We start from the raw sequence: 20783 nt of genomic DNA, 5'->3' as shown, positions 1-20783 counted from the left end.
TCCTCCCATGCTCGCCTCCAGGACTTCTCTAGAGTCTCTTCCACCCTATGGAACTCCCTACCCCAACTTGTCCATCTATTTCCTACTCTGTCTGCCTTTAGGTGATCCCTAAAGACTCATCTCTTCAGGGAAGCCTATTCCATCCCAACCTAACCACAGCACCAGGGGCGGACTGAGCATTTGAGCTCTCGGGCACCACCCGAGGGCATGTGGCCAGGAGGGGGCCCATGGGCAGCTCAGCTGCCCCGGGCCCAGTCATTGTTGTGGGACCCAAAGCAGCTGCCCTGTGCTGCAAAAATCCATGCACTGGCCCTGCATCTCAGCACTGACAGGAGGATGCAGAGCGCTGGATGAGTGCAGAGCGAGTGACCCAGAGAGAAGAGCTGTGTGGACACCCCCCTGCTGTGTGACCCGGATGCCTTGTGTTCACTGGCCTTCACACCTGGATTGGGGAGAGGCAAGGGGAGTGCAACCCAGATTGGGGCAGCATGGGCAGTGGGTGTCTGATGGGGAGGCACTGCACGTCTGTACTGGCTGCTGCATACTACGTAGGGGACACTGACTGTCCGAGAAATGGGTCACTACATGCTGCTTGTCTATTTGTGATGGGGGTCACTACAGGTAGATGTATATGTTGGGATGGGGTCACTACGCGCTTCCTTTGTGTATATTATGGGGGTCACTACGAGCTTTCTGTGTATATATGATGGGGTCACTACATGCTTCCTATGTGTATATGATGGGAGTCACTACGTACTTTCTGTGTATATATGATGGGGTTCGCTACTTGCTTCCTGTGTGTATACGATGGGGACACTACATGCTTCTTGTGTGTATATGATGGGATCACTATGTGGTTCCTGTGTACATATGTTTGGGGTCACTACATGCTTTCTGTGTATATATGATGGGGGTCACTACATTCTTTCTGTGTACATATGATGGGTTAACCTTATGCTTTGGGTGTATATATGATGGGAGTCACTACATGCTTTCTGTGTACATATGATGGGGGTCACTACATGCTTTCTGTGTATATATGATGGAGGTCACTACATGCTTTTTGTGTATATATGATGGGGGTCACTACATACTTTCTGTGTGTATATGATGAGGTAACTGCATGCTTGATGTATGTATATGATGGGGAGTCACTACAAGCTTTCTATGTATATATGATGGGGGTCACTACATGCTTTCTGTGTACATATGATGGGGGTCACTACATGCTAGTCAGTGCTAGCATAAGGCTGCTGAACCCAGTATAGGCTCCCTGTAGCGAAGGAAGATGTTCACCTCTGGACCCCTGCCAAGCAGTGTATAAAGGGGGGTGCAGATGTCAGAAGCATTAGAAAAGGGTTGCAGGGGGTGCAAAGATGGGCATTGTAGGAAGGAGGATGCAGGGGGTGCAGAGGTGGGCAGTGTATGAAGAGGAATGCAGGGGGTGCAGAGGTGGGCAGTGTAGGAAGAGGGATGCGGAGGGTGCAGAGGTGAGCAGTGTCAGAAGAGAGGCAGTGTAGGAAGAGAGATGCAGGGGCTGCAGAGGTAAGAAGTGTAGGAAGACGGATGCAAGGGGTGTAGAGGTGAGAAGTGTAGCAAGAGGGATGCTGGTGGTACAGCGGTGAACAGTGTAGGAAGAGGTATGCAGGGGATGCAGAGGTGATAAGTATAGAAAGAGGGATGCACTGGGTGCATGAATGTATATACAGGTGGGGCTTGTATATGGGCGGAGCATAAGCCATAATCTTGTATTGCCAGGGGGCCCCATGTGTTGTCAGTCCGCCCCTGCACTGCACTTTCTCAAACAATTCATCCACATGCAGCTTATGGACACGGCCCTTCTAACCATCTTGTCTTGACTTATATTGTAACTATAATGTCCTCCTTTTATTGTAAAGCACTGCGCAAACTGTTGGCGCTATATAAATCCTGTATAATAATAATAATACACATTAAATGACACTTTGATGCTCCCTCCGTTTGCCGACCTACTGGGCAGTGAGACTGGCTTCACATTATAGGGCTAGGGATGGTGGCCTTAGGGATGCTTGAAAGCAGGTGGGTGATGCCAGGTTAGACTTGGACAGGAAATGTTTGCATATAGCTCCAGCACTTGTTCCTTATTTTTGGCTCTATGTCCTTTATGGGAAAATCATTATGCATTCTACACTAGAAAAAGCGTATATAATAGAGATAACAATATTTGAAGCATTCCATTTTACTAAGACAGAAATATTGCAGGCAGTTCTGAATTGGCATAATAGAGGATTCTGCATACTTGGTCCCATTTCCAAAGAAAAAGAGGAGTAAACAGTGAGGCTATATCAGGATTTAGATAGAGGAATAAGGGTGAAAGCACCAAATGGAGACACAGAAAAAGCAATTGTATATAGTAATGCTTGTTGGGTTAATAAAAAAGTGACAATAAATATTTACCTTCATGCCAAGACTGATGGTATTCAGAGTAATAAGGAAAAACATCAAGTACTCGAAATATGATGAGGTCACTACATACCATATCTTATATTGGTATTGATTTTTTGGGATGTACCGCCGCAAGGGACGGGCTTTCAGGGCATATTGCACACACTGTCTCTGTTGGAGGAAACAAACTTGCATATAACAAAAGATAAACACTAAAATATAACAATATCTTCTGCAAAAAAAAGCAAAACATTTCTTACGAGAAAAAAAAAAAAAAACTTTATTAACTTTTACCTGATTTTTGTTTAGTTCACAGTTCTTATATTCCTGCTCTCCTTGTTCCTGGAAGGTGACAATGACAAATCCGACAAAGATGTTCATCATGAAGAAGGCAATTAGGATGATATAGATAATGAAGAAAATTGCAATTTCTATGCGGTAATTATAGATAGGTCCCATATCCTCAGTGTGCGAGTCTATAGCTCTGTACAGTAACCTAATAACATAAAAAGTATCAGAATTGTTACTATTAAAATATTAAAATAACTCTTCTTATTGCTAAACATCTAGCAGCTTTGCAAATGTACAGCTTACCAGTCCATAGATGTGGTGGCTGCATTAGTTTTATTTTTTTCAGGCTCTTTTTTTCTATAGTAACACATTTGTCCTAGGGTGACTAGAATGGGCTCAATATTCAAATCGAGCATGAGTTTGACTCGAACATCGGCAGTTCGTGCTTTCGGCGAACACACAAACTGTCAGGGTACCCCACAAGGCACTGTGCATTGTACAGTGCTTTGTGAGCCCTGATTGGCTAGCCTTGCACCTGGCCACAAGTCAAGTGCAAGACTGTGCCCAATCAGGGCCCAGTACTCTGTAAGAGCCATGATTGGGCAAAGTCATGATGAGCAATCATGGCTCATCTGTCAGACGTGTACAACTGTAAACAGTTGGGTGGAGCTAGCTGTCACCGCCACCATCTGTCAAAATGCCATTCTGCGGTGTGAGTTTGTCATGAGCGGACGGGACGGTGGGCATCATTTAAAAAAAAAAGATTATTTCTATTTATTTTTTATTGTTTTATTTTTTTTCCGTCGAGGTGGACAACGCTGGACGTCGTGATTGACGCTGAATTACGTCAGTGGATCCATTTTTTTTTTTTCTTTTTACAATAAAAGACTTGTCAAAAACTTGTTTTTTTCAAATAAAGGATTTTTTTCAAAAGTCTGGTCTTTTAATTTACAATTTATTTTAACCCTGTAGTGAATGGGTAGGGATACAAGTACCAATTACTCATTCACAAGGGGGCGGGGGCGCATCTGGGTGCCCCTTTATTAAAGGGGAACCCTGATGTGAATAATCCCCCTGCCTGCACCCCACAACCAACACTCCAGGGCTTGTGGGGAAGAGGCCCTTGTCTCCATCGGCACGGGGACAAGGTGCTTTTCCAGGGGAGATCCTGGAAAAGCACCCTACCAGTGCCGAGGGTATGTGGCCTGTTATGGGAGGAGGGGGGCACGTTCGCCCCCCCCCCCCTTTCCTGCCCTGCCAGGCTTGGCTGGGATGAAGGGTCTGGTTTGAAATTTTAGGGGGGCCCCATGTTTTTTTCCCATTTTTGGGGGTGGAGTTCCTCCTTAAAATTTCTACCAGACCTTAAGGGTATTGTAGGACTTTTGGGGGGAACCCCATAGTTTTTTTTTCCTTTTTTTTTTAAATGGGGTCCCTCCTAACATTCCTACCAGACCTAAGGGGTCTGGTATTGTTTGGAAGGGGGAACTTTTCATTTTGATTGTTTCACTTGAAGTGATGGTAAAATCACTGCTCCTTTAAAAACTGTATTTTTAGGGAGTTTTTTTTCATGGGTACATGTCCTCCAGGGCAGTACCCGGATCCCCATACACTTTTTATGGCCAATAACTTGCATATAAGCCTTCAAAATGGTGTCAATTGAATTTCAAAGTTCTAGTCCCATAGACTTGCATTGAGTTTGAGTTCCAATTAGAACTTTTTCCATGTTCTAAAGTTTAAATTCGAACCAAACAGGGGGGTGTTCGGCTCATCACTAAGGGTGACAATGCTCAAACACTCCGCTGTGTGGAACAGTAAGTCAATTAATTTTGGCAGGATCAACAGGTCTGGTAGAAATTTTAAGGAGGAACCTCACCCCCAAAAATGGGAAAAAAACATGGGGCCCCCCTAAAATTTCAAACCAGACCCTTCATCCCAGCCAAGCCTGGCAGGGCAGGAAAGGGGGGGGGGAGCGAACGTGCCCCCCTCCTCCCATAACAGGCCACATACCCTCGGCACTGGTAGGGTGCTTTTCCAGGATCTCCCCTGGAAAAGCACCTTGTCCCCGGTACGTTTACACTTATCAAATGGATATAACAAAATACTTTCAATTGTATATTTTACAGTGCCAAAGGGAGAAAATAGAAGAAGAGCATTCTTAGGGGGGGTTATTCACTAAAGAGCCAAAGGATCCAGTCATAGCTTTGGCTGATCCATAGCTTCGGCTTATCCTTCGGCTCTCTTCGGCCGCCTCTGCCCTTCATTTCAGTCGAACTGAAGGGCTGCTGTACGGGCTATTAAGAATAGCCTGTGCAGCCGTCGAAGGCAGCTGAGCAGCTCAGCTGAGCCGAAGGCATATGCTTCGGCTCGACTTGAGCTGAAGTGACAGCCGAAGCGGGGAGAACTTTCACCGGCATTCGGCTATTCACTCACTGCTGTTCGGCCCCTATGAGAATAGGGGTGAACACCAGCGAGTGAGCTGCCGGAGCTTTGGCTCAGCCGATCCAGATGTTGGATCAGCTGAGTCAAAATCCCTCTGAAATCAGCCGTACTGAGCCGGAGTGAATACCCAAACGTCGTTCGGCTCACTTCACTTCTGCTAGGTTATTCACTCGGCTGCCTTCGGCAACTTTGCCTCAGTGTTTCCATGAACTTTAATGTAATTTTAGCAAGCCTGGCCTTTTTCCTGTTAACAAAAATGGCCTTTATTTCTGTATTTAACAAAACAAAGGTTTTAATAACATTGAATATTAGGTGGTTAATACTTACTCTGGCCAGCCTTCAAAGGTGGAAATTGTGAAAAGAGACATCATGCCAGAAAGGACGTTATCAAAATGAAATTCACTATGTGACCATACTCTGGGTACTGCCTCCATATGGGCTGGATTTCCATCCTTTGCCACAAAAAAATATCCTCTGTAAAGGGAAAGATAATTTTAAGAAAACATAAAGCATGACATAGAGCTATAATGGAATGACTATTGTTAGTGAACCTACCTGCATTCTTCCGCTGTCATTTTGGTTGTATCAGTACAGCTGTAGAATTTACCCTGAAAAAAATGACAAATTCAACTTGCTTTGCCTTGACTTAAAGTTTTTTTTAAAGAAGATGAGATTTATTGTTATAAGTGGAATATTTTTACATTGTTACAGTACATGTACTGTATATTGTTACAGTGACATACTGTATGTAGCCACTGTAGCTGGAGATAATATACAATATTTGGTTTTATAGAAATATTAGAATCACAAAAGCCATGTCTACTATGCTCTAAACTGCAGAAAGTGATAATATTTTACATCATCAATCTATGTTTGGGAAAAAACCCATTTATTATCTTTTTATAGGTCATATTATGCCATCATCACTGCATTCTATGTAAATAATTAGGCATATATTATGTATCATAATTTATTTACTTACATTTTTTTAGAATACATTTTTATTGTTTCAGAAGAAAAAAAGCAAAAGACAGTTCAAAAGGCTGCTACAATATTGAATACATCACCATATAGCAGTTTTGTTTGGCTCTAGAGAGCACTTTTAAACAGACATGGGAACAACATCAGCATTGTGGAAACAAAAGCTAGTGAGGAGGCAAGGCAGCCAGAAGGGCAGAGAAATAGGGGAGGGGAAAAGGGGTAGGGTGGAAGAGATGTGTGTGGTGCGGTAGACCAAACCGTACTGTGCGGTCCTCATTGGGACTCTAGTCAGTTTCAAGTGGAATATTTCCTCACTGTTTACCTTGAACAGCTGCACACCGATGCAAGAGAACATAAACTGCAGAAGTGTCGTGACCAGGACAATGTTCCCGATGGTTTTAATGGCAACAAATACACACTGGACCACATGCTGTAGAAAGAGAAGTGGAAAAAATTAAATGCAAACATTGGAATAACTCTTTTATTTTTAAATAACTCTAAATCTATTATTATTAGTCTCTATTTTAATAACGCTATAACAACTCTATTATTATTATTATTATTATTAGTCAAGTAAAAAGCTGTTGTAGATGATAGGTATTGCCACCCATATCTTTTATGAAAAATGTTAATTATAAAATTGTACCTTGCAAAAGCACTAAACTACAACGAGTGATGCATATTGTGGACGGTGCCCATATAGCTTCTGAGGTCTTTATCACATAGCCCCTATATGATAGCGTTTGGAGGTGACAGGTTCTCTTTATATGAACATTAGGGGTCTATTAGACCCCTAATGTCTCTCCTGCCCTCCAATACTGATGATCACCTGTGTAAACAACATATCAGCCAGCTTCTGTCAGCTGTGAGCCCAGTGCTTCCTGCCTCACAGATCACAGGGCTGATCGGGGAACGGACATTCCCCAGTCAGCTCCCATTCTCCATTCTGAAAGTATTTGCCGTGGTCCGAAGCCCCCCCAGCAAAGTAGCAGGCTATGCAAGTGGACAGTGACTTTATAGTCGCCCAGATCACGTGTACACAGCATCACTGCTGCCCGGGCCGCCATCTGCCCCAGGTCCCATAGCAGCCATGTGGGCTGCTATGGCGGTAATTCTGCAACTGTATATATGGAAATTCATGATAGTGTGACTATAGAAAGATACATCTACACAGGACTATGCAGTTAGTGCAACACATTAATTTATTGGTTATTTATTTGTTTACAGGTAAAACAATGATCACTCATCAGCAAAACAGTGGTTGCCATGCTTTATTTACCTTAAGACCTTTTGCGCGATTTATGGCTCGGAGGGGACGCAAAACTCTCAATACCCTGAGAATCTTGACTACAGAGATAGCGCTTGATCTTTTATACAGAAAAATCAAAAAGGCAAGACATTAAGAAATAGCAATAGAAAAGATGCCACAGATTTGTACAAATTTAAAATATGTGGCTATTTTTGTATTAAACTGCTTTGTACTTGTGTTATCTATACCCCAAGGGGTATTTCTGACTTTTTAAAAATAAATTCTTTATTATTAACTTTTCAGAAAGGAACATGGTACACAATGTATAAATACACATGGTAACAGACATACGTAGAATAACCAATACTCATAAAATACAAAGAAATGAACGGGTATTGGTTGTGAATTGTCTCAGATAAAACTCATAGAATTAAAAACCATAATTAATATAAATGGGTTGTTCTCCACTGTGAGCTAAAGGCAAAGCATCCATTGAATTGTGTGTCTTTCCATAAGCTCTACTAAGGTGGAGTACGAGAAGAACCACGTAAACGTGTGACATAAGGGTATATCCAAGCCAATGTGCATAGATGGACAGGAAAAGCGTCTAAGGCTGAAGAAGGGAGGGAAATGGACATGGAAAAGTGGAAGAACACAAGATAGGAAATAGAACAAGAGAGAAAAGGGAGAAAGCCTCGTCCCATCGCGATAGAAACCATAGTGGGGATGCAGAGTCTTCCCCAGGCAGGAGTTTATAGCAGAAGGAGAGTGCATGTTGCGCCTGATCATTACAATTGCATTCTTGTTCAAAAGAAGAGAGCGGTCTGCGAAATCTATGGGCTTCAGGCAGTGAGCGTAAAAAGTGAGTTAGTTGCATCTCACGCCAAAAGTCCAAACTGGCAAAATCTGAGATTGTTTGCCCAAACAAATGTAGTAAAAAGAAGGATGAGGGAATGTGGATAGGTAAGGCCTGTAGGGGGTAAAGCAGTCTCGGTAATACAGATTGATTTAAAGTATTGCTCTGCCCCATCCAGGAAAAAGTGCCCTTGGACCATGATTTGAAATCCGATGTGATGTGGGAAAGGAGGGGAGGGAAGTTCAAGGAAAACTGAGTCGTATCTCTAGGGAGGTGAATGCCTAGGTATTTAAGGGAGCAAGCATGGCTTCAGATTTATGTGAATTAATGAGGAAGTTCGAAAGCTCACCTTATCTCTTAATCTCCTGTAGGAGAACTGGAGTGGAGATATCAGAGGGAGGACAGGAAGACTAAAAGATCTTCCACATATGCTGCTATTTTATGTCAGGTGGGTGCTACGTTGACTCCCTTGATATCTGGGTTTGACCGCACTGTCTGAAGGAGATCGGGGTCTGCTCCTAGACGATGCCATCCTACTATGATGCTGGGGTAGTGGGCAGATTGGGCCTGCCATGTCCAAGTGTAGGCAGTCGGGATATCTACAGGGGAGGCATCCAAAAAGGAGAAAAGAACAGGAAGTTGATCCAGTTGGTGAAGAGTTAAGGTTCTGCCATTACAGCAAACGTGGAGACAGAAGGGATAACCCCAAGTATATAGGCCTCACATCCGCCGGATCACCGCTATTAGAGGCTGGAGGATCCAACGCATTTGCAGAGTGCGTCTTTATAAATCCGGTAAGACAGTTCTATCAAAGGGGGAATTTTTTTGCCAGGCATTACGCATAATTATTAATTACGGAGACAAAATGCACATTGCAGAGGATGTCCCATGGTCTCTGATCTCCATTTGCTCTGGGGCCTCCAATGCGGTGTACCTGAACTAGCTCCAAGGGTGAGACTGGAGGCTTGAGAGAGTTGAGAATAACTGTGACTGCTGGTGGTGTGGCTTCAGGGAGGCCCCGGAGTTTGTCATTATTGTGACGACTCCGGGTTTTAAAAATCATCATGCGCCAGAGAAAGAGATATCAGTTGCTGGTCATAAAATGAATGTCTGGACTCTTGGCGGCCCAGCATGAATTGCATGGAATCCCGGTAGATAAAGAGGTGAAACCGTCCTCTATTTGTGAGATGGAGGTTAGGATTCCAGCAATGTCCTGTCAGAGTGAGGCTGGGGTAGAGAAAAAAAAATGTTGGTCTGTCACTCTGTGCCCGCTACTAACCATCTGTGATTTGCCCCTCTTTAGCATCGGTTCTGATGGTATCAGGGCCGCGGATCAGCTGAATGTTCCTGGACGGGTGTAGAGCTCAAGGAAGGTGCTTCTTCATGCCACAATAGCTATACCACACCCTCCCCACCCCAGTACTTCTGACTTCACCGAATATTTATGGTTGTCAAACTAAACTCAGTAAATTCACCCAAATGTCAAGTCACACATTTTTCTGCCCAAGATTCAGTTAAAGAGGAACTCCAGGCAGAAATCTTCTTAACCCTTGCAGCTGAGCTACCCGCACTGCAAGAGTTAAGTGCTCATTTTCGTCTAGTGGCGAAAATAAAAAAAGTTACACTCACCTGAACCATGCAGTTGGCTGGCTGTTAGATAGGTCCCTGTAGTCTCTCTCCCCCTCTGCGCCAGCGGTCTAAAGTCCTCTGAGTTACTACGTCCTGTACAGTGTAGGAGCATTGTAGGGACACCGAGGGAAATGCCATCGCTGAAGCGGGAAAGGAGCAATGGCTCCAGGGAACAGTTTAACAGCCAGCTGGATCCAAGGTTAGGGTGAGTATTTATTTGTTATTTTAGCTCTTAGATTAAAAGGGGCACTTAACCCTTGCAGTGTGGGGGTAGCCCCACTGCAAAAGTTAAGAATAACTCTGCCCGGAGTTCTTCTTTAAAAAAATGCGTGAGTCTTGGATAAAAGTTGTGTGGATCTTGGGTGAAAACATTGATAAATCAACCCTTTTAAAAAAAAGAATGAAGCATTGCATAGCAAGCACTGAGATACTGTATACAACAGATTTTGAGATAAGCTGACCAACCAGATAGTACTGTCAAAGGTGAGAAACACAGCTTTAACCCAAGGTAACCAGACAACTAAAAACTTTCATTTTATTAAGTGATGCTGTTAAGCTGCATTATATAATGCCATACAACATTTAGAGGGAAAAAATATGTAATAGTGCTCACTCAATGCCCATTGAGATGAGGGAAACTCCAACCACCAAAAGGTCCAGAATATTAAAATAATTTCTGCAGAAGGAACCTTTGTGTAGGAAGGCACCATATGTTGTCATCTGTGAGGAGAAAGGAGAATAATATAAAATATGTACAAACATATAAGGGAAAAAGATTTGGAAATTTTTTGTAGCATTTACCTTAAGAACAATTTCAGTTGTGAAAATCGCAGTGAAAACATAATCAAAATAAGAAAGAATCTGAAACATAAGAAAAAAAGAAAAAAATGTGGTGTAACTTTAATGCTTGGGGTCAAAGAGCCGAATGAAATGACTGTCTAGAAAAATCATTCTATACCCAAAGCTTAAACATTTTTTTGTTATCTTTGAAAAGCAGAATGTATTAAAGCATATGTTTAACCCCACGTTACAGTATTAAACATAACATTCCACATGCTATGGAGGGAACAAGTTTAATTAGTAATTTGAACATTTTGCCCTAGAGTTACTATATATGGCCTCTTTGCACCCCTAATCCAGTGCCTCACACCTGGACACAGGCAAGCCCAATTCTGGACACAATGATCTTTGCATCTCCCCCTTTTTTCCTGGCTAATCACAAAATGGAGCCTGGGGCCCTTTGCTTTGTGATTGGCCAGAAGGGGAGGGAAATGAAAGCATAGTGTTGAGGTCTATGACAGTGGTTCTCAACCTGTGTAACCTCAGGTTACACAGGTTTTTCCTTGGTCATTTAGTCGCAACCCAAGTTACATTGTAATGGAACGCATGGCATTAGGGTACTGTGCTTTTCGGTAGGGGAGTACAAACTTTGGGTGGGAGATGCATTTGGAGTACAACACAACACACCTCCACACCAGAATGCACGGTAGGTGCGATTATGTGGTACAGTGTGTTAATCGCATGGTACTATGCAATTAATGCACTGTACAGAATTTTTGTACTTGCCACAAAATCCAGTTAAGACACGGGATTCAGTTATTCTGATACTATTGGGTTATACTGATGCCTGCAGTAGGATTTGGACATTGGCAAACAAAAAAGCCATTGGCCAGTCAGGTAAAACTCCTCCCACTCTTAGCTTGTCCCCCCACAGTCTCACACTATTATTATACATTTATAAAGCTCTGACATATACCACAGTGCTGAACAGAGATCTCTGAGCCAGTCACATTAGTTTCTGTAGAGGGGAGCTTACACTCTAATACAGAATGGCACCGGCTGTAGGGGGACTACAAATCCTGGTGCTGGTATTTCCTGCTTTATATACTTTAATTCACTGTTATACTGGATTTGTTGTGATTTTCAATAAAGTCTGAAGTATTGGAATTCTCTGGATGGTGAGGTCTGTTCGTATACTATTGGCAAATAAAATGTTGCATAGTATTAGAGAAGTCCTCTCTGCATAATGCAGATGACCTGATGGAGTTGTGGGAGACTCCAAAGAGTGAGTAGGGGACAGCGATCCAGGCTATTGGTTTCAGGTTCATTAGGAGGGACAAAGTATGCTGGTTAGGTTAGTTAGTGGATTGTGAGCTGAAGTGACCAGATGCAGGAGGACTAATGAGATACAAGATATCTGCGCTACTATACTCCCTGTAATGAACTACTAGCAGCTTTACCAAAATGAATGATCAAATACTTCTCTACGATATTAAAAAAGTGCACTGTAATCAATAAATAATAATCTACACTATATCTACTAATTAATTTATTTGGTGTGAGGTAGTTTCTCCTTGACTTTGCTCCTATCTGCAGGAGACACACGGTAACTTTTTGCTGCAACCTGCAGGGACCTGGCTACTTCCACCCATTAACCTCTTCCGCTTAAGCAGTTTGGTTGTGAGTAAACCAAGGTTTGAACCTGTTGTTCCTTTTAAGCCACACAACATTTTGGGTCCAAAGGATAAGGGGAGCAGTCCTGCTGCATCTACCCTATATCTACTAATTCATAAAAAAGTGAGTGCAATGTACCTGTATAATTAGGCACTTATAACAGGTGTCATTCATTTTTAGCTCTTTGGGTTCATTTAGCTAGTATTTATTTAAATGATAATTGGGACATCTAGCGTGATTTGATATGACTTTGTTCTGAACTGGTTTGAGGTTATGAATGTCTAACATCACAATGGGGACATCTAGTGGTCATTTGTAGGTAATACATTTCTGGTTTAATCTGTATGGAAATTATAATTTAGCACTATAAAAGGAGAGAGAAGTGGTTTCATATACAAGAATATACAGAAGTGAGTGAGGAGAGACAACCAGGAGAGAGAGCGAAGAGAGAGAGAGAGGAGAGACAGCCAGGAGTGAGAGAGGAGAGACAGCCAGGGGAGGGAGAGGAGAAACAACCAAGAGGGAGAGAGAGGAGAAACAGCCAAGAGGGAGTGAGGAGAGACATCCAGGAGAGATAGTGAGGAGAGAATTGGATAGGCGGCCCTACACTAACCACCATCTTAATGGAGGTATGCTCAGTGGCCGCCAATGTAACAGAGGTATATACACTGATCACCAATGTAACGCAGGTATTCACACTGACCAGCAATGTAACAGAGGTATATACACTGATCAGCAATGTAACAGAGGTATTTTCACTGACCAGCAATGTAACAGAGGCATTTTCACTGATCAGCAATGTAACAGAGGTATTCTCACTGACAAGCAATGTAATGGAAATATAAAGCAGCCAGGGGTCTCATTAAAAGTGAATTAAACTGTTCAAGGAGTGCAAAAAGGCAAGAGAGAGCTATACAATATTTCTGTTAACCACAGAGGCTGATAGCAACACACACTGACAGATAAAGGAGATTCGTAACATACAGGGGTACAGGTACTCTTAAAAATAAGATCACACGGGGACTCGTATACACGCTTACACCTGCACAGTCACACACATACACACAAAGGTTGAACTTGATGGACCTGTGTCTTTATTCAACCTCAAATATTATGTAAATATGTAACAAGAAGAAGAACAGCTGAAATGCCGCTCCTGCACCGAGATACTGCAGAATGCTGGACCGTACCATCTTCTGCAATGTGGGTGAGGAGAAACAACATTTGCATATCAATTAATTGTGATATTTACATATTCATGAGTCAGAGGTTATTCATATGTAAATAACCCTAACCATTCATATGTAAATATCACAGTCAAGCCTATTTTCGGTGGGGGGCCAGTAGCCCCTATCCTAATTTTTGTTGCCCCTGTCTACCTGACATCTGGTGTCCGGGTTTCAGCTGCTATTAAACTCGGACACCAGATGTCAGGTAGACAGGGGCACTCAAAACCTGGACTGTCCGGGTGAATCCCGGACAGGTGGCAACCCTAATGCTGACATCACACTGCGTACTCTGTGAACACCAGGAAGTAACAACAGTGGTTCAACACTTTGAAATACAATGGTATTTTGTGTATTGGATTCATTACATGGTGCGATGGAGCACCTTTTAATGTGAGTGTTTTTAATCTTGTATTTTTAATGTGATTGAGGTTTTACACTATTGGATCCATGAGACACATCTATATTAACCCTGGGAATGAGCTTCAGGCTTTATTTTAAACACATGGGAAGTCAGTCACGTTGTTGGAGAGGATTATAGAGATCTGGAGATGGAAATTAATTGATATTCATAAAAGAAAGTGAATGTAACCATTATTTATGTATATGGTCCACTGCAGGTGGTGAGTAGATCAAGTGATCATTTGCAGGGGCTTCACCAGGCCGAGCGTCACCCAGTGCGCACGTCATTGTTACACATGATGTAATTACGCACGTGTGTAGTGATGTCACATACACTTTACTGCTGGCAGCCATCTTGGAGATGGATGCTGGCAAAGAGAGGATGGGACGTTCATCCGGCGGGATAAGGTATGCCGCCGCATCCCCTCCTCTCTCATGCAGCTGTTGGGCTCTCGGTCCATGACCGAGTGCTCAAATCTAACTAAGACAGTATCTAACTAAGACAGTACTCGGAAGTCAGGGAAGAACCACTGACAAAGCCCAGTGCCCAAAGCTCACATTGCAGTTTGGTAAATTTACTCCTGGGTCACAAAAGATAAGTAAAGGCAAGAAACGGGTTTGTCTTTACTTTTCGTTTATGGAACCTACTATAAATCAGTGAAGTAGGAAAAAACAAATAATATTTATCATTTAAACTGCATTCTATTTTGAATTCAATGGGTCACGGTCCCCCAGAGGAGCGGGGGACCCCGAAAAACCACGTCGGAGGGTGGACACGATCGCCGCCGCTCAATTTAATACATGTGATCTAATTAGATCACGTGTATTAAACAAGCAGCGGCTCCCACTGTACATTCAGCTCTGCTTGTCAGGAGCAGGGCTGAATGTACAAAAAGAAAATACTCGCCTTTTCGCTCCATAAGACGCAGGCACATTTTTCCCCTCCTTTTGGGGGAAAAAAAGTGCGTCTTATGGAGCGAAAAATATGGTATATTGCACTTATATTCTTCCTATGGACAATTGTCTCTAGGGTACCAAAACAATGACTCACTAAACAATGGTGTCCCGCCACTTGTGGTACAAACATTTTCTGTTGCTAAATATTCTTTCTTGTACAATATCACATTCCTTTGCTACCTGTTTTTTATTACCAAGAGTGTAGTGTCACCTTGTTACGGAAAGAGTCCGGTCGAATGGGGTCCTCAGCAGCCAAAGAGATGCTACTTAGTAAGATAAAGAGCAGGATGAAATTGGTGAAGGTGGTGGCATTGACAATACGATGGCAGAGTACTCTGATTCTGTAAAGGTTAAGAATAAAAAGGATGAAATAAGATTATCTTGTTTATCACAGCACACTATTCAAGATACACTTATGGTAAACATTCCAAGACTTTGCATTTGTGTTGACATAAATAATCCCAAACTGCTTTTGACCACCTGACAAGTATTTTACGATGACCACAGATGTATGCAGAGTTAGTATCAGAACTTTGTTCTTGTCTAGTGTAATACCATGACTCACTTGTTGGTGGGGCTAAAAATAAAGAAAGAGCTGGCCTCTGGCATTGGCACCGCCTTTTCTTTTAACTGTAGCTCTGCAAGAGGGCGAGGGCGAGGACTTATTGGGATTTCTGGTTCTTCCTCCTCATCGTCACCTGATAGACAACATAGAAGCATGTGGATGATGAGAAAGCTAAAAGTGAGTAAGGAACGAAGCGACATGAAAAGTCAAAATTAATAAACCGGCAGAATTGTAGGAAAACATTAACCATGTATCGATCCCTTCATATTGAAGTTGAACTCCAGCCAGGTAAATAGACAGTTATAATACACATACAGTATGTGAAGTCTCTCATTTGCCATAGCATTTGTAATTCTGTCCACCCACTTTTGTGATTCATAAAGCTCTGTCAGAAAGCACAGCTAGGGGTGTGCCACCACTTTATACTTGCCTGTACTCCTGCTAGATCCATGCTGTTCCACCAAGGGGAGACGCATAGCCACCACTGCAAGCTTTTCCACTAGATCCCCTACTTCTTCATATGCATGGAACCATTCATTCCTGTGTAATGGTTCTCTGGTGCTGGGATGTATGATAGATGGCTTCTCTATACGAATTAATACTATTTTTTCTCATATGTACAGAAAAGACTGGAAAAGTTTGCATTAGGGGATGTGCGGCTTTCAGTGGACTTCACAGTGTGGCTCTGGCAGGTACATGCACAGAACAGTATAACATTTTGAGGGTGGGATGAAAATATAGCATAACAAAAGTAAAAGTGGGCTACCCCTGCACTGCAAGAGTTAAGTGCTCATCTTTGTCTAGTTACCTGATCCTCTGAGCCAGATTTTTCTTATCCCTCTAGTCTCTGGAGCCTCTCCCCCTCCACTGCAGCGGTCTGAGGTCCCGTAAATCATCAAGTTCTATACACTGTGTATAGACTTGAGGATGCTGAGGCAGTGGCGTCACAAGGAGGGTGCGGCTCTGCACTGACAGTCATTTTGGTGTCACCCCCTCTGAAAAGTCGGGCACTCGGCCATGAACCGAGCGCCTGACTTTTTTAGGAGAGAGGAGGGGACCTTATCCTGCCGGGTGACTGTCCCCTCCTCTCTCTGCCGGCGCCCATCACCAAGATGTCCGCCGGTAGGTATTAATAAGATCGCCACGCATGCGTGATGACATGATCGTGCACGTGCGTGGTGACGTCACACGCATGTGCAGTGATGTCACAACGGGGTGTCACCCGTTAACCGCTCATGTCGACTTCTGGCCTCGGGACACCTCTGTGCTGAGGAACATTGCAATTCTGCAGCGTAGGAGCAGAGAGGCTTCAGTGACTAGGGAAGCAGGCAGCCAGCTCCGCAGTTTGGGTGAATACCTGAACAAATACGAGCAGTTAACCAGTGCAGGTGTAGCCCCAATGCAAGGGTCAAGAACACTTTTGCCTGGAGTTCTTTAGAGAATACAGCGGTGTTACCTCCCCACCCTCAATCTGCTAATACTAGATCTGTATCATCATATCTTCTTGCCTATCTTCTTTCATTGCACTGCCTGTTTTGAAAGTTAACTACAACTGCAATCCTAGAAATAATGAATTAGAAATACAGAGAAACGTATGCAAACATAGAACATGCTGTGATTATTAACGTATTATGTTTAACTGTAATTTTTTAAAACATATTTTACTTTACTATATCTTTACTTTAATGGAATACCTAGGACCGGTCTTCAATCTCACCTTTTTCAATAGTCTGGAGAGTCTTTTCAGTCATGCATTAATCATTGATAGTGTTTTCTCTTTACTATCATTATCATGCCTTATTTGATATAAATAAGTCAACATCTAGGTGGATTTATGCTTTATAGTAGCTCTTAAGTGATATTTTGGTATCATGAAAACATAAATGGAAACCTAACAATCCATATCCAACATTTGCTAAGCCTTGTCTAACATCTCTATAATTCATATACTGTACAATGTGTATAGAATTGTATATATCTTCTTATTTCGGATGATATTGTATGTAGAATTTATAAATATAAATTCTTCCATTTCAGAGAGCTGATATGGAAGAAAAAACAAGCACGGATAAAACTAGAAACTTTGCCATACCCTAAAGAACCAGGAGTTTGGCAGTTCCAAATCCATGGATAATGTTTCTGGCTACACAGTTACGACACCTGGCGGAATGGAAGTTGTCAGGACAGAGGATAGGGGCATATGATATCCTTAAATGTTTGTTTCAAAATAGAGACCCCCCTTATGGCCCTTGAAACTACTTTATATTTGAAAGAATTTTCAAATTTCCCCACTTTAAGATAAATTGGTGAAATGCGGAAATCAATGAAAGGAGAACTATGGGGTTAGGGCTTTTCCCCCATAGTTCTCCTAAGGGTCATGGGAGAACACAAACTAGCGTTCTCCCATCACCCAAAGCTCAGTATACCGCGAGCTGTAGCCGGGACGGATCCCGACATTGCTGTCGAGATCCACCCAGCTGCGGGATTGACAGCTGGCTCTGCCTATCCAGAGGCAGAGCCAGCTGTGCCCTCCCCGTCTGTTCCGCCAGTGAGCGCTGGAGGATCGGACAGGGGAGGGGGGGAAATCCCTGCAGGGAGCCGTGAGTGACAGTCCCAGCTTTCTGCAGGGATAAATCGAGAAGTTAGCAAGCGATGGTATGTGTTCGCTCACTTCCCGATCTATTGAGCCGACCTGTGACAGTTTCATTGTCACAGTTTGGCTCAGATTATGAGGCTGAGTGAAAATCACTTGCCTCATAATTCTCCTTTAAGGGGTTGCTGGATATTTCTGGGTTTACAAAGTACACTCCGATATGGTATAATGAGGTACTGTATTAGGTAAATAAACTCCAAGGATTTGGAATATGGAAGAAAATGGGGATTGAGACATTGGCGCAAATGTATGATCATGGTGTCTTGTGCTCGTTCCAACAGTTACAGGCAAGTTATTTAATGTCCAATGCTCAATTCTATAAATATTTGCAACTAAGGCATGCTCTCATGGTACATCCAGGTGTGCACGAGGTTTATATTAATGTAAATGCGGCTGTAGATAAACTTTTTGATACAACTACGACGCTGGGGGTGATTTCAAAGATGTATGCAAACTTATTGCCTGGAGTCCTGAATAAGTTTGTTTCACCGTTTCACCGTCTGCATCGCATAAATTAACACAGCTCTATATTGTACATAGAACATACCAGACCCCTGAATTCCTATATAGGATAGGACTCAGGGAAGACTCTAAATGTCCAAATTGTGGGGTTGAACCTGGCTCGTTGATACATTTGCTGTGGTGATGCCCGAAGTTGAAACGATATTGGCAGGATATAGTGGATATAATAAATATACCTTTTGGAGTTCATATTTCTAATAATCCAATGTTATGTATTCTGAGTATTTTTGGATCCATGAAGGTGGAGCATTATACGAAGGTGGCAATAACAAGGGCATTTTTTTTGGCTCTGCGTAGTATAGCTTTTAGGTGGATTTCAAAATCCACCTAAAAGTGAAGGAGTGGAAGAAAGAAGTAGATAAAGTAGTTGGATTTGAGGGAATTATGTTCAAACACAGAGGCACTATCGATAAGTATGGTAAAATATGGGATAAGTGGATTGAATATAGTAAAGGAGTTTGGTTATAATATTTCCCTTATTTCCTATTGGTATTTTGAGAAGTAATGTGTTATAAGTAATATGGTACGATGAGAAGGATTTTTTTTTGTTTTATTGTATTGTCGTTTGTTTTGTATTGTTGTTCTAAATATGTAACGATGGATGTAAAAGTGTGTTTTATGTATTGTATTATTAAAAAAAAAAATACTAAAGTAAAAAAAAAAAAGAATTTATATATATATAGTATTCAAATACAGAATAAATAATGAAGCTTCTGTCTTACCTGGGAAATCTGCAGAGGGATAAGGATCCTTTATTTCATTGACATTAGACTCAAATTCATCTATCTTTAACTGTAAGTGGACAGAAAGGGGAGATAATAAAATTAACATGGGGACTCAATTTGTCACTTTGAGATAGAAAACAATAATCAGCAATATTTTTTATCAGTTATATTTTTTATCCATTCTTGGTTATCATTTGCCAGCTGTAAGTCAGATTCCTTCAGGTTAATTATAAATCAGAATTACTTAGTACACCTATGCCTTTTGTATTTGATTTGTTTTGCTGCCGCGTAAAGTGAACTGAGCTGATGGCGCAAATGTCATCAGCTCAAAGGATTCTGCATTGTTTTAAAATTCTTTATTTTCAAAAATTTTCAGAACAAACAGAATAAAAAATAGGTAGTAAATAAGACGTCTTAACAATTAAGTACATAAGGAATATATGAGGTAAAAAGGAATATACAGATAACAGGTTAGTAGCAATTGCGCTCCCAAGCAGGCTCCCCCGTATTCAGAGATATCCCAAACCAAAAACCCTGAATCCCACTCTAAGGCGTAGGGCTGTATAGGATACTATACATTAAAAATGCAATAGATGGGGGCTGTGTAAATAACATGGAGTACCAACTATAACTTTGACTTCTGAGGGATCCCAGTCCAGTGGAAGAAAGCAGTCATTGGCAGAAAAAGTTATCAAAGCACATTAGTGGAGGAGGGAGTCCAATAAGAAAACTGAAAGTCGGGGGGCCCAAGGGCCCACCCAGGAGCAGCGCAAGAAAGAAGGAGGAAAGCCCTGGCATGTCACTCCACAGGGGTAAAACAGGGTCAGTCATAGACTGTATCGCATCGAGTGGCTGCAAGTGGCTGCAAGTATCCTGTGTCTAGAAGTTGACACTAGATGAGTTAAACGATAATTACGAATGAACGTTCATTGCAGCAAAGTGACATACATTTTTTTTAACTTTTTACAGTCCACAGAAACAAAACAAAAAACAACAACATGCGGTTCCCCCACCCCCCAATTTATACCCTTCAGGTCTGGTAGGAATTTTAAAATCGCTTACCAGACCCTTGATCTGAGCAGCGGCCTGGCAGAGCAGGAAGGGGGGGACAAGCCCCCCTCCCGCACCATACCAGGCCACATGCCCTTAACATGGGGAGGGTACTTTGCCAAGGGGGACCCCCCGTCAAAGCACCTTGTCGCCGTGTCGATGAGGACAAAGGCCTCTTCCCCACAAGCCTGGCCCGGTAAATAAAAGGAACACCGAGATGTCTCCCCCCTCGGGAATGAGGGGGGTGGTTACCCCTACTCATTCACCAAATAGAGTAAAATTGTAAATAAACACACCACACCGTAAACAAAAGTCTTTTATAAAAAAAAAAAAAAGACGATTTTTGATGTCTTTTTAAAA

General features: G+C 42.4%; 1 protein-coding gene across 1 annotated transcript in view; it reads right to left on the bottom strand.

Moving 5' to 3' along the window:
- Positions 1-20783, bottom strand: part of CACNA1S (calcium voltage-gated channel subunit alpha1 S) — a 79875-nt gene that overhangs the window by 27476 nt on the left and 31616 nt on the right. Inside the window, exons 16-26 of the mRNA XM_018576779.1 lie at positions 19371-19440; positions 15474-15606; positions 15120-15249; positions 10671-10730; positions 10483-10589; positions 7415-7502; positions 6458-6565; positions 5710-5762; positions 5482-5628; positions 2719-2920; positions 2437-2595 (exon numbers count right to left, since the gene is read on the bottom strand). Coding sequence (XP_018432281.1) covers positions 2437-2595; positions 2719-2920; positions 5482-5628; positions 5710-5762; positions 6458-6565; positions 7415-7502; positions 10483-10589; positions 10671-10730; positions 15120-15249; positions 15474-15606; positions 19371-19440 — 1257 coding nt within the window. The remainder of the gene's footprint in view (positions 1-2436; positions 2596-2718; positions 2921-5481; positions 5629-5709; positions 5763-6457; positions 6566-7414; positions 7503-10482; positions 10590-10670; positions 10731-15119; positions 15250-15473; positions 15607-19370; positions 19441-20783) is intronic.

Source organism: Nanorana parkeri, unplaced genomic scaffold, assembly GCF_000935625.1.
Source record: "Nanorana parkeri isolate BGI_ZX_2015 unplaced genomic scaffold, ASM93562v1 scaffold77, whole genome shotgun sequence".
NCBI classification, from domain to species: Eukaryota; Metazoa; Chordata; class Amphibia; order Anura; family Dicroglossidae; genus Nanorana; species Nanorana parkeri.
Note: the sequence above shows the minus strand (reverse complement) of the source record. Positions and strands in the feature narration are given on the sequence as shown.